At 34.9% G+C, this 17,543-nt stretch overlaps 1 protein-coding gene across 1 annotated transcript in view; it reads right to left on the minus strand.

Moving 5' to 3' along the window:
- Nucleotides 1-13,617, minus strand: part of CSMD3 (CUB and Sushi multiple domains 3) — a 622,514-nt gene extending 608,897 nt beyond the window's left edge. Inside the window, exons 1-2 of the mRNA XM_026841511.1 lie at nucleotides 13,614-13,617; nucleotides 13,251-13,473 (exon numbers count right to left, since the gene is read on the minus strand). Of these exons, the coding sequence (XP_026697312.1) occupies nucleotides 13,251-13,473; nucleotides 13,614-13,617 (227 nt within the window). The remainder of the gene's footprint in view (nucleotides 1-13,250; nucleotides 13,474-13,613) is intronic.
- Between the last annotated feature and the right edge of the window lie 3,926 nt (nucleotides 13,618-17,543).

Raw genomic sequence — 17,543 nt, forward strand, 5'->3', positions numbered from 1 at the left:
GATTGAATTTCCCTAGATAACCATCAAGAAAACCTTAGTCACAGAAAGATTAAACCTATTTGACCCAAACCACAGGGATAGAGAAGAAGTTTTTTAATTCTGCACATAAAACTAAGCAGTTATGTCAAATGTAGTGACAAGGTTCAATGTACCCAAAGCTGAAAGCCTGTCAGAATCTTGCTTATTACAGGTGCAAATACCATGATACAAATAGAAACTGGTCTAGATTATTTTTAGTTGAGGTCTTTTTGTAATTTTAGTTAACATTACTGTGAGATCTCAAAAAAAGTGATCTTCATAAGTGATTTCACAAATAGAAACTACAAATAGGAAAGGGTAAAGTCTAAAAAGAAAAATTTGAGAGGGTAATTAATTAAAGTGGGCTTAGAAGAGTAGGACAGAGATGGATAATTTTACTAAAGAATGTGGAATGGAATGGAGTAGAATGGAATAAGAGATAAATTATAGACAATAGTTTGACAGTGAAAACAAAATTGTGAAAAGAGGGAGGTACAAATACTTTCAACATTTATTTTTCATGGGAAAGCCTAGTTAAATCCATTGTTTTCCATTTTAACTATAAAAAAGAGACTTATCTCCATTTTATTTTTTTCCCCATCTGTAACCACAATTACAGAATTTTTAAAACTCAACCCCCAAAATGAGATATGTACATATTATTTATATATGAAAACATGGTACTTTTTAGTAATACTTTTTAGAGTATTTAATTTGAAAAATAATTAACTTGTTTGTATAGTGAATCATATTGTTTTTCATACCTCTGAGATATGTATTTTGGCCAATCAAGATGTTTACTTGCTTTTTCTATTTTTTTTTTCCTTTGGCATGGAAGATTTTGTGATGATTTTATATTTTAAATATCTTTTTCAGTTCTATATTTAAATATATTTCCACTTCCTATAATCAATTGAAATCACACAGGAAATAAAAATAATTAGTAGAAACTATTACAGCCATGATTCATTTTCACATGGTCTGGTACATGATGTTCACAATGGCACTGGGACTAGGCAAAGAATATTTTTGCAATTATTAATAATCAAATGGCTATGAGAGGTAATTACCTTGATTAGCATGTCACAGTGACTTTTTCATCCAGGTTATATTTATAGAGTTAGATTATCAAGTACCATGCTACATAATTCCTATGAAGGCAGTAACCTAAGAAATGACTTAGTTTCAATTTTTAAATAAATAAATAGATAGATAGATAGATAGATAGATAGATAGATAGATAGATAGATAGATAAATAAATAAATATATTTTGACATAATTCCAGATTTTGTCATGGGAGAAAATTTGTGTCAGTGGTTACAATTTTAAAATTGTGTCCTTTAATATTTACTGTTGCCATCAAACTGTACAAAACTTTTAGCAATTTAACAACAGCTACTTTCTAAATGACAACGGAAATATTACATTATATGAACATTTCCAGTACAGAAATAGGCTGGGATTAAGGCAGTTTTCACTCAAGACTTTGCTACTTTTATATATGTATAGTTCCATTTGGGAGTTTGCATGGATCTGCTATACCCTTTATAGCATCTATCTCTTCACATTCCTGTCATGTCAGTTGCCTACTAAAGTTTCTAGGTTTTGTTTAGAAATTGGTGTAATAAAAGACATCTATCAAAGATGCTACCTATCTATCTATCTACCTATCTATCTATCTATCTATCTATCTATCTATCTATCTATCTATCTATCTATCTATCTATCTATCTACATGTGCTATCTCTTCACAACATTCCTCAGTTTTATACTTAGTGTTTACTAGTTAGATCATCACACTGAGCCCTATTCATTTCACTTTCTCTAACACCCAATATTCCACTCAAAAAACCCAGACAACATTCTTTGTACATAGATGCTTGTTACTCTGGAGACATGTTCTCATCAATAGCTTTAATCGCCTTGTAAAAGAGTATTAGAGAAAGGTCCATCTGCAGGCCTTAGCAATAGATGTCTTTACTGGTTTCTTGCAGGCCACAGATTAGAATGAACAGTATTTGTCCAAGAAAAGATTCCTTTTGTATAGTATTAGAAAAGACATGAAGGAGATGAGGATTCTATGCTTGCAAGTCTCAGATAGGACTTAGTCTACTTAAACAGATTTAGTATGGCAGATATAACTGAAAGTAACTTTAAACTGAGAAGGAACAGCAGATCTATTTTATCTTAGAGAATTTCTAATTTTGTTTAAAACTGGATAAATTATAGATTTCGTTCATTTCATATTATAAGGAAGCAATATTTAACTATGAAAAATAGTTCAGTCCTTTGTATAGATATTGTAAAACTAAGTTTTCTATACATCTTGAAAAAGTGGATGTGTAGTATATGGATCTTACAATGCACAAATTTAAGCATACTGGAGTCATGTACTTTGGTCAATACCATTTAAAAAAATTTGTATAAATTTATGACTGGATTTGAAAATCCTAATGAAAATTACATTTTTTTCATAACTATATTGATACATTTAGATCCTGAAGGTCCACACTGACTACAGAAGAACTGACAGCAGATTTTGAGATCATTTTTTTGATGTTGCTAACACTTAGAAAGAATCTCTGGGGTTTTGGTTTTGGTTGGGTTTTTTGGTGGTCTCTTTTTAGGAAAAAACACTCTTCCATGTCAGCAGATTCAGGAATTTCTAGTATATTGTTGACATTAATGTACTTAGGTAAAATAAAATATAACATATTTCATTTTTACATAAATAGTTAGGATGATAAAGTATTCACTTCTGACTGTGTAATGTAATCTATAGGAGGCACTTTTCAGTAATAAGCTATCATATTCACAATTTAAGACAAATATTAGAGACACAGAGAAAAGTCCTCCAGTTCAAGACTTATGCCTAAACTTTATTTAATTCTAAGTGTATATGTAAATACATGCAAGCACACACACATATATATTTGCACACACACTCAAGTCTCTTTTGACTTTCTGCAGACTTACCAGTTAAAATAGAATGGCCATACTTTTATTCAAAAACAATAGTCTCTTCATGTAGGAACTAAACATCCAGAGTTAACTTTAGTAATGGTTTTCTAGATACATTCAGATTCAATTATCAACTTTAAGTTCATCGATATTGTCAAATGCAACAATACAGGGTGAATTTAACAAGCAGTTTGAGTCATCTTTCTACCATGTAAGCAAGTGTAAGTTAGACATATCTGCAACAGAATGAGTTCTTCCCATAGACTATAACTTTCAGGGACAAAATTATTATTGTGAACTATCATTCTTCTTCCTTTTATAGCTGAAACATACGTGAAAGACTAATGGCCAAAGACAGTGTGTGCTGGTGTGCTTATGGTATAATGTCATAGAATCATAGAATCGTTTGGGTTGGAAGAGATCTCCAAAGGTCTTCTAGTCCAACTCCCCTGCAATAAGAAGGAACATCTTGAACTAGATGATGTTGCTCAAAGCCTCCTGCAGCCTGACCTTGAATTTTTATGGGGATGAAGCATCTGCAACTTCTCCGGGTAACCTGTTCCAGTGTTTCAACATCCTCATTGTAAAAATAATTATTCCTTATATCTGGTTTGAATCTAACTTCTTTTACTTTTAAAACCATTACACCTTGTCATATTGCAAGAGGTCCTACTAAAAAGTTTGTTCCCATCTTACACATCTTTTCATTATAAGCCACTTTAAGTACTGAAAGACCACAAAAAGCTAGTCCAGTATCCATCAGTTACTTCAAAATAACCAAACTGGCCATCCCAGTTACTTGAAAGATATCCCATGGAAGGCTGATAACAGGAAAATCTTTTCCTAAGGTCATTTAGCAGAAATTTACCTCCACCTTCAAGTAATTTTTTGTTTGGTTTCAGTTTTGCTTTTAAAGACTTATCATTTAACTTTGAACTTCATTGCTAGCTAAATGAGCATCTAAACATTTTTTTCCTAAACTGCTAAAATCTTGGATTCTTCACAGTAATGTGAGCATAAGTTCAAGAGACCAGTTGCACCTTGTCTGGACAAACACTTTTTATCAAATGGCTATCTAGAAATGTATCATCATATCAGAATATTCCCAAGACTATAGCAAAATTGATGTGAGCTACAGTTCTTTCAACTTTGTATTTATAATCACGATGCCAAGCATTTTATTGCTTTACTGTATTTTCTTCACAAAACACACTTTTCAGATTGAAAAAAAAATTCTTTTTAAACATCTTGCCTGCTCAGAACCCCTCTCAGAGTTGAATATTTAGCATTATATGCTGCAACGTTTTTTCAATTATCTTTGTTTCTTTTATGTATTTATTGCCCATATTCAGCCAATTTTCAACATTTTGCATATCTTCTGTTCATATCTTTGACATATTTGTTTTTTTGTTCATGCAGTGAAAAATTTGTTTAGGTTCATTCAGTTCTGTTATCTGTCTCATAATTTTCCACTTTGACTGCTGGTTCACTGTGCCTTCTATTTTTTGGGTTTTTTTTTTTTAATTGCCATTGTTCCCTCCATCAGTCTGCATTGGCCTTTTTTCCTTCTGTTTCTTTTGGAACCTTTATCCTTCTGTTTCCTTCACTGCTCTCTTCATTGGTCTTCAACTGACACACCTTTTTATTTTTACTTTCTTTGTAAAGGGACAGTGTCATCTCATGGTCCCTAAATTCCAACTTAAATTTCTTCCTTTCTTCTCTTTCCATGCAAATAATGGAGAAAGCTAGAATACTGTGGATCAGCTGGAAGAAAAATCAATGACTCAGTGATCAGCAGTTTGAAGGTGTTTCCAAAGTGCTGAATCCTTAAGTTGATCCTAATCAGCTCACAGTTTCTGCTCCAGTTGCCAATTTGGACAGAAAGCGAACAGTGATGACAGAAGAAAAGTACTTAGGGTTCAGTAAACAGTCTGAGTGGAAAAAACTCAAAGAGCTACATTTGTCTTTGATGATAATGGAAACTTTTTAAAGTTCAATAAATGGTCCACTGTCTCCCTATCAACAACTCTTGGTCTACACCAATATCCAATGTGGTTTAACCCCAGTCAGCAACTAAGCAGCACACATCCACTCACTCAGTCCTCCCCCCTTCCAGTGCTATGGGGAGGAGAATTGAAAAACAAAGTAAAACTCATGGGTTAAGAACAATTTAACAGAGAGAAATAAACCCAGGAAAAGAGAAGTGATGCACAATGCAATTGCTCACCACCTGCTGACCAACGCCTGAGCAATTTGCCTCTTCCAATGAAATCGTCCCAGTTTCTATACTGAGCATGACGCTTTATGGTATGGAATATCCCTTTGGCTAGTTCGGGTTAGATGTCCTGGCTGTGCTCCCTCCCAGCTTCTTGTGCACTTGCTCACTGGGGGAGAATGAGAAACTGAAAAGTCCTTGACTTGGGATAAGCACTACCTATCAACAACTAAAACATCAGTGTGTTATCAAAGTTATTCTCACACTAAATTCAAAACACAGCACTGTACCAGCTACTAGGAAGAAAATTAACTCTATCCCAGCCAAAACCAAGACATCCAAAAAGACATAAACTGGAGAGTGGAAAAGGAAGCTGTGTATGTTTTCATTTGTCAAATTTAGTTCAGAATGATCTGAATGACTGCAAATGTTCCACTCTGACGTGTCTTAAAGGCTTAAAAACCAAACAGTCAAAGAGATTTTGTCTCTGTCAGATATAATCTAGAACCTTGCAGTGTTACCATTTTATTCTTTATTTTATTAGTACTAAGTCTGCTAACTTGAGCAACTTTTATAATAGTATATGAAAGGTACAGAACTAGATTGGAGGATAACTCTAATAACAACATTTGAAATGGCAATAATATAAGCCAAATGATTACATGACTCAGAAAGGGTCTTTATATGGTTTAAGTAAACAAGGCATTGTTCATATGAGAAAGAACTTACAAAGGAATACACATGTGTGGAATAAAATAGAGCTACATATAACAGAGCTTGGATTCAGAATGGAAAATCAGCACACCATCATGGCATTTTTCCAAAGCAAGAAATTGATACTAGCTCTGGGCACACTGCAGTACATTTTGTAGTACTGTGGATCAACTAAAGACAAAAGAAGTGGGAAAGGAAAGAGCAAGTAAAACAAGACTTTAAGTCAGGAAATTCTGTAAGTGCCCTGGCATAGCAGAAGTGGAGGAAGAAGGTAGCAAAAGGATGGGAAACATGTGGGCATATTTTTATCTTCTCATTTTGATGACAGTTAATATAAGAAAGATTGGCACACTTGCTAACAAATAATAGCTTAATAGATTAAAAAAAAAAATATAACAAGTTTGGCTGGGAGATAGTAAAGGATGCAACATTCACAAAGAATTAAGATTAAAGTTCTAAGGACCAGAAGAAGGGAAGCACCTGAGTCAGAAAGACGATTACTGTAGCTACTGTGGTGGCATTAGGTGACATGTAATAAGCTGGACGTTGCTCTGATGTTAGAAGCATAGCCTAATTGCTGCCAGTTTGACCCAGACTTCTACCTATTAAAAGGAGAAACACATATTTGGCATAGTTAAAATAAGGAATAGAAAAACAAGCAGAGCTACTAGATGAGGGCCCTGAAAGTTTCTGCTATTGCCAACCTTCAATATTGTGCTATCCTTCTTTCTTTGTAATTTTTGTGTAAGATAATTTTGACAATTTAGCACATGTAAGATGTGAATTTTAATTCTTCCACTGTAAAATAGAAAGTTTTATAGGCAAAATCTTCTGGAAATTTATTTTTTCCCTTATAAGACTGGAAATTGTTAGCATTTTACTTAGTAATATATATATATATATATATATATATATATATATACAGAATTAAATTACTAAAGCATCCTTGATTTTGTTGTAGGTTTTTTTCTGTTTGTTTTGTTTTAATTTATCACATGCTCTGAGTATTTTTCAATACAATTCTAGATGTAGAAAAAAGATGGATAATGCTAGCTTTTCAACAGTGTAAAATTATGTAAATCATTCTGAGAAAATATATCTTGAATTTGTGACTGGTTCTGACCTAAAACATGTCTGATTATGTTGTTAGTAATACCTGGCACATTTATGATGGAGAGACAGATATCTGACAATGCTATGAGGCCAGGAGCAGGCCCTGATGGGGTGACAGCAGGATTCTCAACTCATCCATATGGGTGTTCCCTTAACAGCCAGGGAAAGCACTCATCCTGTTCCTACTGTGGTCCTCCAGACCACTGGAACAGGTCCAACTCCTATGGCACGGTCAGAGCAGCCAGTTTGGCTTCTTGTCCTGGCATGTCTGATAGTTTTCCATGCCCTTTTCAGATAAGCGTAACTTCAGCCTGGGGCCAAGTAAGCAGCCAACTCACCTGCCTGCAACTCTAACAATACTTAATATAAATTAATATTAAGTATTCATTGTAATGTTACATATTTTTTCCTCCCATTTTTTTTTCTGCTCTTAATTAGTTGGACCAAAAGAATTAATTTTAATTTTATACTCGATACCACCCATTCTAGGTGGAACAATATCTGTTATTGCATATGCAAGAGAATATTTTTAAAAAGGGTATTTTATATTTAAGCTTAGTTTTAAGCTTATTCCTCTGTTATGTGATAACAATTTCTTTTTTGAGTAGTTTGCAATACTATTATCAAAACATGATTCTGTTTGTTTAGTACCAAATTCAAACCTTTGGGAGTATTAGGGTGAAGAGAGCATACCCAATTACATTTAACACTAGGAGCATCCTGAAATTTTAAAGATCTATAAATTAATCTCCTGAAATTTTTTTCTCTTCAAGTGGTTGGGGAGTAAATATTAAAAATGTAGGCCTGCTCAGGGAGTCAGATGTTTTAGGAGGAAGCAATTCATCGATAGAGAAAAGGAAGGGGATGTCCCCAGTAATTTCAGTGAATTTCTCCTATACAGCTCAGAAGCACTGATCAGATAACCTGTGCATTTGATTCTTGTTTGCCTCAGCAGAATGTAGATGAAAGGATGATTCATCTTTCTTAAAAACAAGAGATTAGAAAAGATGAGTATTAGCTCACCTTTTAAACATTGAGAATGTTAAAGCTTTCTTCCATTCAAATTTCCTAAGAGGAAATTAACCATGAGTATGTAAAGAAAAGTTTTTAATTCATCCAGTTAAATATTTGGACACAGTGACTATATCAACAATTTAAAATATCTCCGCAGATAGATTATGGTCTTGCAGGCTCTCAAACACAAGCAAAATACATATTTATTAATTGTTCGAAAATTCAAGTTTGTTCCAGTTTGTCACACCTCCACTTCTCATGGTTTTTAGATAAACACATCTATACTTCTTTTCACTGTTTCAAACAAATGAATAGCTGTTACAAAATGTTTATATATATTTGCTTACATTGCAGCTTTCCAAATTCCCATACAATGTCTGTCCATTTGAAGACCACACATAGTGAAATTTTCTGATGTTTTTTTTACCAGAACATTCTGGCAGACTTGTCATTTCCTAAATAATTTTATTTTTAACTTTAGGAAATATGTAATTTTGGCTACTACAAAACTGCTTTCCGAACATAAACATATGAAAGACTCTTTTAGTCAATGAGACAGAAATATACTGGATTAAATTATTCAATTTATCCCAGTACAACTGCAGTAGCTATGCATTTTTTTTTCTCTGTTTAAAATAGATCTGAATTTGTTTCAATGATTTAAATGAAGTGTTAATATTGTGATGACTATTTAAATGTCGAATCAATTAACTGCTTGGGAACTGGGGCTTGGGTATATAATCACAAGTTATTATTCAATTATTTAAAGCTATTTGTAATATTACTCTGTATGTTGGGATAACTAATTAAAACAAAGAATGATGTTTTAGAAAATATTGAGCATGACTTCTCTTTTAAAAGTAGTGTTCAGTTCTAAGCACCTTACTCAAAAAGAAAAGGACAGACATAATCTTTGATATTTACTGACAGCATAATACATGTTATGCTCAGAAATTTATTTAAAAAAAGAAAAAAAAAATATCCAAGTTGCAATGTAAAATACTTGCAAGTAAATGTCAGAATTGTGGTTGCCATTCACTCCTCCACCTACATATGCACCATGTCACTGCCACTAATAGCATGGTTTAAAATCAGTTGTGGTTTCCATAAATCTATATCCCTGTCCCTGCCTCCTGTATGAGCCTCTCAGCTCTACTCTGTGGAGAGCTTAGCTGCCCTCTTTCTTTTTGCTCATAGCTGGACCCCATGGAGGAACCCTGGACCTGGTTCATTACTTTTCATGTAGGTTACTGTCAAGGGACCCTGTTACCAGTCCTTGGGTCTGCTCCCTGTTCTCATCCCCTGCAGGACTATGCCCCATCAGTGAGAGCACAACCTGAGCAGGGTCACCCTTGGCTCCCGGCTTGTGCCCCTCATAAAGCAGCCCTGCTACTGTCACTCCCTAATATATGGCAGTAGCTACTAAAGTGAATTATTTACAAGTTATACTTAAAAATATTTTCATAACATGCAAGAGGTATGATCAGATGACTCCAACTGGGTTTTGCAAAGCAGTTGATTTATGAGATGTTTTATCAGTTCAAATCACACCTTCCGTTAAACTCATTTAAAAGTGGGATTTCTTATCACTAGTGCAAACAAACTCTTGTTTCTCAAGCTGGGCACCCAGAAAATTGAAAACATGTTGTTGATATGCATCTTCAAAAAGCTTGGCTGAAATGATTCATCTAGTAACACAAAAAATTTATGTGAGAGGCACAAATTTTGAAAAAATAGAACAGGAGTTTTATCTGGAAATGCAGTGCTTTCACTCAGAACACCAGTCAGAATTATTAGCTACTTTCCAAAATAAGGTATATACAAAGTTGCAATTTTAAAGTAATCATATATAAACAAACTCTGGTTTATTTTTTTAGGGGGAAGCTATAAATGTGAAAGAAAGGGTACATAAAAGTCACAAAGATGCATGGGGAGGGCACAAGAAGCCCTAAAAATAGACAATGTCTATGACATGACCCAGAAAGACTCCCAAGTATGAAATTTTGCTGAAAGCTTAGTTCAAATATAGGAAGTAATACTGTATTTCTGCAAACTGATTACAAATATGATTTATGGAAAAATAGTGGGGGTTTTTGCATTCAGTTCACAACTTAAAACTATTTATGCTTACTCTATTTATAGTTTGAGGAAAAGATCTAGATCCAAACCCAAGGAGAACAATTAAACAAAGTACAAAACTGGATGAGGATGGAATCAGAGGTCATGAGCTTCACAAACAGCCCAACTGTTTTCCATATAGAAACTTCTTTCAATCAAAATATTGAAGTAGAAATAGAAATAGCAACCTTGTCTATCTGAGACAATTTTTTTACAAATATACCTGTATAGTCCCCTGAAAGCATTTTTGTCTGCTACAAAATTAAGGTATCAGAACTGCATACAAACACTTATGGAGCAGGAAGTACAAATGGAAATACAGAACTACAAAGAAAACCAATTTCATTAGAGATACATTTCTCTGTATTTGCTGACCATTCTATGATTCTATGATTGCACTCTTCATCACAGTATCATAGAACCATATAATCATAGAATGGTTTGGGTTGGAAGGTACCTTCAAGATCATTGAGTTCCAACTCCTTCTGCCATGGGCAAGGATATTTTTCACTAGATCAGGTTGCTCAAAGCCCTGTCCCACCCAGCCTTGAACACTTCCAAGGATGAGGTATCCACAACTTCTCTGGGCAACCTGTTCCAATGTCTCATCTGCCTCATCATAAAGAATCTATTCCTCATATCTAATCTAAAACTACCTTCTTTTGGTTTAAAACCATTGCCCTTTTGTCCTGTCACTATAGCCCTGGTAAAAAGTCTCCTTCTTATAATCTCCCTTTAAGTACTGGAAGGCCACTATAAGATCTCCTTGGAGCCTTCTCTTCTGCAGGTTAAACACCCCCAGCTCTCTCAGCTTTTCTTCACAGGGGAGGTTCTGTAGCCCTCTGATTATCTCCATGGCACTCCTCTAGACCTGCTCAAGCAGGTCCATGTCTTTCTTATGCTGAGGGCCCCAGAGCTGAAAGCAGTCCTCCAGGTGGGGTATCACAAGAGCCCAATACAGGGATAGAATCACCTCCCTCAACCTGGTGGCCATGATACTTTTCATGCAGCACAATATATGGTTGGCTTTCTGGGCTGCAAACACACACTGTGCTTCTCATCAACCTACCAACCAAGTCCTTCTTTGCAAGACTGCTCTTAATCCATTCATCCTCCAGTCTGTATTGTCACTGAGAATTACCCTGAGCCAAGGTGCAGGACGTTGCACTTGACCTCATGGAACTTCACGAGGCTCTCACAGGCTCACACCTCAACTCTGTCAATGTTCTTCTGGATGGCATCCCTTCCCTCAAGGAAATCAACCACACCATTCAACTTGGTGTCATCCACAAACTTGCTAAGGGTGCACTCAATCCCACTGTCAATGTCATTAACAAAGATATTGAATAGTATTAATCCCATTGCAGACTCTGAGGTGTCCCCTGAGGGACACCACTTGTTATTGATCTCCAAGCCATTGACTGAAACTCTTTGGATGTGGACATCCATCCAATGCCTTAGTCATCAAATAGTTCACCCATCAAATCCATATCTCTCAAATTTGGCAACAAGGATGTTGTGTGATACTGTGTCAAGGGTAGATGAAAACTAGGCTTACAGAAGTCAAGATAGAAGATAATAAAGATAAATAGCAAATGTATGGATAATATATCTTTTGCTAGTGCAGAATTATTATGTATCTCTCAGGCTGCAGCCTTCCAGAAGTGAGTATCTGGCCCATGACTCTGAAGTAGACACTGATAAAAAATGTTCTATGACCCATCGCATTCTTGATTTGTCAAACTGTTTTTCTCCACTCATGTAATCCCTTTGTGTTAGAAGATGCTTGTACACAATTGCAAAAAAAAAAATACTTATTGTTTCTATCTTAAACATATTATCATTTTCTGATCTCTCTCAAAAGCCTCCTGTTGCAAAAGTTATACTGACACCAGATTATGCAAACTGCAAACTCAGACTTCCACAATCTCATATTCACTTTTTATTCATTTATCCATGCCCATGTTCTTAATTAATTACATTTTGTTGAGACAAATTTTATGAAGGCTAAATTAATTTTAGCACTTTATCTAGAATTAAAACACATCACATAGATTTTAAGACATTTATGACCAAGGAAAGTGCACCTTAAATTCTAAATATGAAATAATTGATAATTTTAAAAATTTAGCTTTAAATATTTTCTCTGATTTTTTAAGATACAAGTTTGAAGTGCTAGGGCTTGGACAATAGGCCCAAGCCAGAGATGACCCATAGATTAATCCTGTATAGTTTTTAACTGATAACCATTGTGCTGGCAGGTATTGTACTATGCTGATGTAAAAAGTGCTACAGTGTTGAAGTATTGAAGCCTGAACAACAACCCCTGAGCCAAAGTTGCTAATTTAGTATGTAGTCATTAACTAAATATGTATGCTCATTAATGAAAGATATAGTATCTTAGATATCGTATACTCATGATGAATGTAATGAAAACCTGTCTATCCTGAATGTATCTTTCTTCTTCTTTGTGTGGGTGAGTTAACAAGGCCATGAAGCCAGCTGTCTGGCCTTGAGACCAGACATGTGGCCTTGTTCTAAAAAGAACATAAATTAGATAATCAGGGAAACTCCCTTAGCTTCTCCCTTGAGCCCTGGCCAGGCTCTGGGGGAATCTAATTGGAAAGTGACACCAGATGTTCTGCTTAAAACAAAGGTGCCAGTTACTCTGGCCTGTCGATCTCTGGTACATAAGGCTGGACCCGCTCACAGCGACTTTGGGTTCCTCACCTACGGGTGGACGCACCACATAGGTTTTCCCCCTTGCCGGGACAGGCTCTGCAAACCCTCGCTGTAACTGGGGCTGCCCAGCCACCGTGGGTCTGGGTGATGGTGACATGTGCAAGTGGTGATGGATCTTTCTTCATCACTATTGTCTCTCATGTAGTAATGAGTTGATACATTACCCTGTATTTCCCTGTTTGTTTGCTTTAAGTGCACTATTCTGTCCTTTCTCGCTGTTTGTTTTCTGTATTACTTTTTATATCATTTAGTTATCCCCAGTAAAATACGCCTACTCTTTTCAGTCTGGTGTCCAGGTTTAATTGGTATCCTTCATCATCAAAACAAAGTTACATTTTAATGTTTATTCTTTACCTTGTCCTAAAGTTTGCAGGATGAGGATGCCCATCATATAATGACAAATAATCATATTCTTCTTCTAGAGCAAAAGACTGAAAGACGATCTGTATTCTGTTTCTTTCTTCTGCTATTATAACCCATGTACAGTTTGCACCATTTGGATATCCATATGGGAAGCCAGGGCTTTCTATAGTGCCATTGAGTCCTTTTAAAGTTCCACCACAGGTATAAATAAATCCTAAAAAAAAAAAAAAAAAAAAAAAAAAAAAAAAATTCATTTTTATATCAATGTTCTATAAAATATGTCATTGGAATTCATGATTTCTAAAAAAATATTAAAACACTTTTTTGTGACTACTGCATTTAGAAAGGTAAAACTCATATTTTAATACAAATCCTGGCCACTTAATGCCTAACAACCCCACCCACCTAACAAATGTGTTTTCCATACTGTTTATGTAAAGACATATGGTGGTATCTTTGCAAATAAATATATATAAACAACATCTATGACTAAATTTGGTTGTCTGTGAGGCAGAGTATTTGCATCAATGTCCTCTTCTTCTAAAAAAGGAAGAGAAACAGCACAAAGTAAATGAATCTTCTTTTGGTGGAGGTCTGACACAGATTATATCTATTAATCTGCTGCTCCTCCCCAGATTTTGGGGCTGGAAGAGGCTGAAAGGCTATTTATTATGAACAAGCTTTTTCCAATCAATAATTATGGTTTATGAAAGCTGTGTACTTAAAGACTCGATGTGAAATAGCCATCTGTTGCATATTATCTCATGTCAATAACTCCATTGTGTATTTCTAACCAGAAAGAACTTTGTAAGCTTGTCTATATCTAAATAAAATATTGAGAAGGACATCTTATGTGTTTTGACTGACCATAAGTGGGTGTTGTTGTTTAACCACAGCAATCAGCTAAGCCCCACACAAATGCTTGTTCACTCCCCCTCAGTGGGATGGGGGGGGGAGAATTGCAAAGATTAAAAGTGAGAAAATTTGTGGGTTGACATAAAGACAGTTTAATAGGTACAGCAAAAGCTGTGCACATAAGCAAAGCAAAATAAGGAATTCATTGGCTACTTTGGCAGGCAAGTGTTTGGCCATTTCCAGGAAAGCAGGGCTTTATCAGACCTAACAGTTAGAATGGAAGACAAATACCATATCCCTGAACATTGGCACACACACACACACACCCACACACCCCTTCTTTCTCTTGGCTTTTATCACTAAGATGATGTCATATGGTATGGAATATCCCTTTGGTCAGCTGGGGTCAGCTGTCCCAGCTCTGTCCCCTCTCAACTTCTTGCCCATCCCCAGCCTGTTTGCTCAGAGAGACTGCATAAGAAACAGGCCTTGACTCTGTGTAAGCACTGTTCAGCGATAACGAAAATATCCTTGTGTTATCAACAGCATTTTGGTCGCAAATCTAAAACATACCACCATAGGATCTACTATGAAGACAATAAACTCTGTCTCAACCAAAATCAGAACAATGGGTCAAAGCTGAAAAAAGGATCTACCAATAGACCCTTCTTAACATAAATATCCCCAAATGTCAGAAATAGACCCTACATTCAAAAGCCAAATTTTCTTGGACTATAAGCATTTTTCTTTTTATATAGAAAATCCATTTTCTGAGAAAAATGAAAAGAAAACAAGAATTGTCACTGTGTCCTGGCAAGCAAGATCCTTTTCTATATTCTTTCTCTCAGTTCTAATGCTCAGTTACTGCAGTTCTTATCTCCTCTAGGTCCTTAGGATATTTTTTATTTCTACCAGCTTTGCAGTCTGACTGTAGGTCTACATTCCCTCTCCAGGCTTTCTGCTCTCTTATCGCTTAAATATTAGATCAGTTTTCTTCCTTTGCCTTTTGCACCCCTGAAGTTTCTCTTCCCCAAGCGTGCCTAGAGCAAGCCCCCTCTTCTAGCAGGGAGATTTCATCAACTAAGAGAAAGCCCAAAGCACTCAGTTGCTCCACATGCTCTTTCAAGAAACATACAAATTTCATAACAAACTACAAACAAACCAACCAGATGCTGTCTCTTTAGTTATACACACATGTATATATTTGAGCTCATTAAATCATCTTCTTTATGGCACATTCACAAGCTTGTCTTTGTGTTGAGCATTTAAATGTGCAGAGAACCCTTTCTCTGAAGTACTAAGCAGAAATCTCTTAAGATTTTTCACTTATTGCTACGCTGTAACTTTTCTTGACAACAGAAGAGGGACACATCCAATATTTTTATCTTGGCTTTTTCATATTTATATCCAATGGTGAGAATGGTCACTCTTATGAAGTATGTTTACTCTTTTACTACAAATATCAGTATATCATAGATATATAGGACAGAGAGGGAACGGAAGATCCTCTTAGAAAGTAATTAGGGCTTTATTTGCCTCATCTGACATGTATGACAAATTAGCTTAGAGAATTAATTTTTATATCAGTGCATATGCACTTTCATTTGTTATCAACTTTCATTGCTAGGAGGCTGTTTTATTTGCATCTTTCTACATCTCCCTTATATACTTAAACTATTTTAAAATCTCCTTTATGTTTTATTTATAATTTAAGCTCATCTCTTTTATTTAGCACTTTAAAAATATTTTGGAATACAGTTTGTGCACGAGTCACTTTGCAAAACTAAACTATTTACTCATCATAAGATCTTCATCCTAGAAATCTACGACCTCTCACCAAATATAGTCACTGGAATAAGACTTTTAAAATAGCTAAGTGAATGTATTTATCAATTTCATTTTTCCTAGAAATCTCTTGCTGAGACCTACTTCAGTTGAATTACAGAAAAAACAAGAGAGAGACTTGAAAATTAAATAGCATCAGTTACATATGTATTAGCTATCAATTACATATGTACTATTGTTAATTCAATGTCAGCTATAAAGAAAAACTCACATAGTAGGTCTTCTGTCACCAAAACAAAATTATATTAAAAAAAATAAAACAACAGCAGAGTCAAAACAATGAGAAAGTGCCTTGTGAGATAACACACTACTTATTAAGGAATGTAATGCCTCATATTGGTTCCGATAATTGTTCCTATCCATACATGTATATGAAATACAAACTTCCATGACATATAAAAGTTCCACTTACTCCCTTAACTCCATACCCAAAGTGTAACAAAAGAGAATTACTCATATGCTGCAAGATTATATAAATTGGGTTTTTAACAATAACTGAATGCAGTTGTAGAATGTAACATAGCTATGCATGTTTCAGAAGACAAATTTTTAATTCCACGAATGGAAAAAAACAATTAACTTTGATTTTTATAGGCCTACTCTTTTAGTCTGTAAAATAAAAAATCATGCCAACAGAATACAACACACACTTTAATCTCTACTTTCATATATTAATCCATTCTGTAATGCTCTTCACCTTGGCAGACCAACTTGGTCACATTCAGAATAGACAACATGCATTAACTGACTGATCTGATCAAATGTTGAAAACATGACATTTATTTTCACAAGGCAAAATTCATGCTGAAATAACGGGTAACACATACTGTGATCTTTTTCATCTAGATTTCAGAACTAGCATTCAAAACAGAATTTACTTGCAAACTGTTTTTCATTAAAGAGAAGATTTGATTCAAAGCATGAGATAAAGACTTCTGAAAAACTTGATGTTAGACTAGAAGAGAAAAATATTTGTTGAAGTTTGAAGATGAACAATACCACTGATGATATTCTCTTAACAGTATGATTCAAGTTTCCATTGTATTGTTTTCTACCAGATTTTATAATTCAGATGTTTAATTCTCATCAGTTTTACATGGACAAATATTTCTTGAAATCAGAATACACTGCCACTCTTCCTGATTTCAGTAATACTTTGATTCGCTGTAGGATTACTGTAAGCAACAATAATATCAGTTCTTACATAATCTATATGTTCAACTTTCGTTGCCTTCTAACAAAGCAAGTAATCCTTATGCCACATCGATACCCCTTGCCCTTAGATGGCCCATAAATATACTCAGTGCACTAGAAGACTCTCTTTGCTTTTTCTTTTCCTCCTGATCATTCAATTACAGTGTTTAATAAGCACACCTCTCACCTTCCAAGTACTCCACACCTTTTGTTTAATCTGCTTTGTTTAATGTATTCTTTAATAGTAGTCATTGCCATAGTTATGTGTCTACTTTAACATACTAAAACATTTCTAAGTTGCTTATGTATTTCCTTTTAAAGAGGTATCTAACACTTGCTGTCATTTAATTTAAGAGCAAACTGAGAAAATAAAAGATGAGTTGTTCACAT

The sequence above is a fragment of the Athene cunicularia genome (assembly GCF_003259725.1).
Source record: "Athene cunicularia isolate RWA chromosome 2 unlocalized genomic scaffold, athCun1 chr2_part1, whole genome shotgun sequence".
Classification (NCBI taxonomy): Eukaryota; Metazoa; Chordata; class Aves; order Strigiformes; family Strigidae; genus Athene; species Athene cunicularia.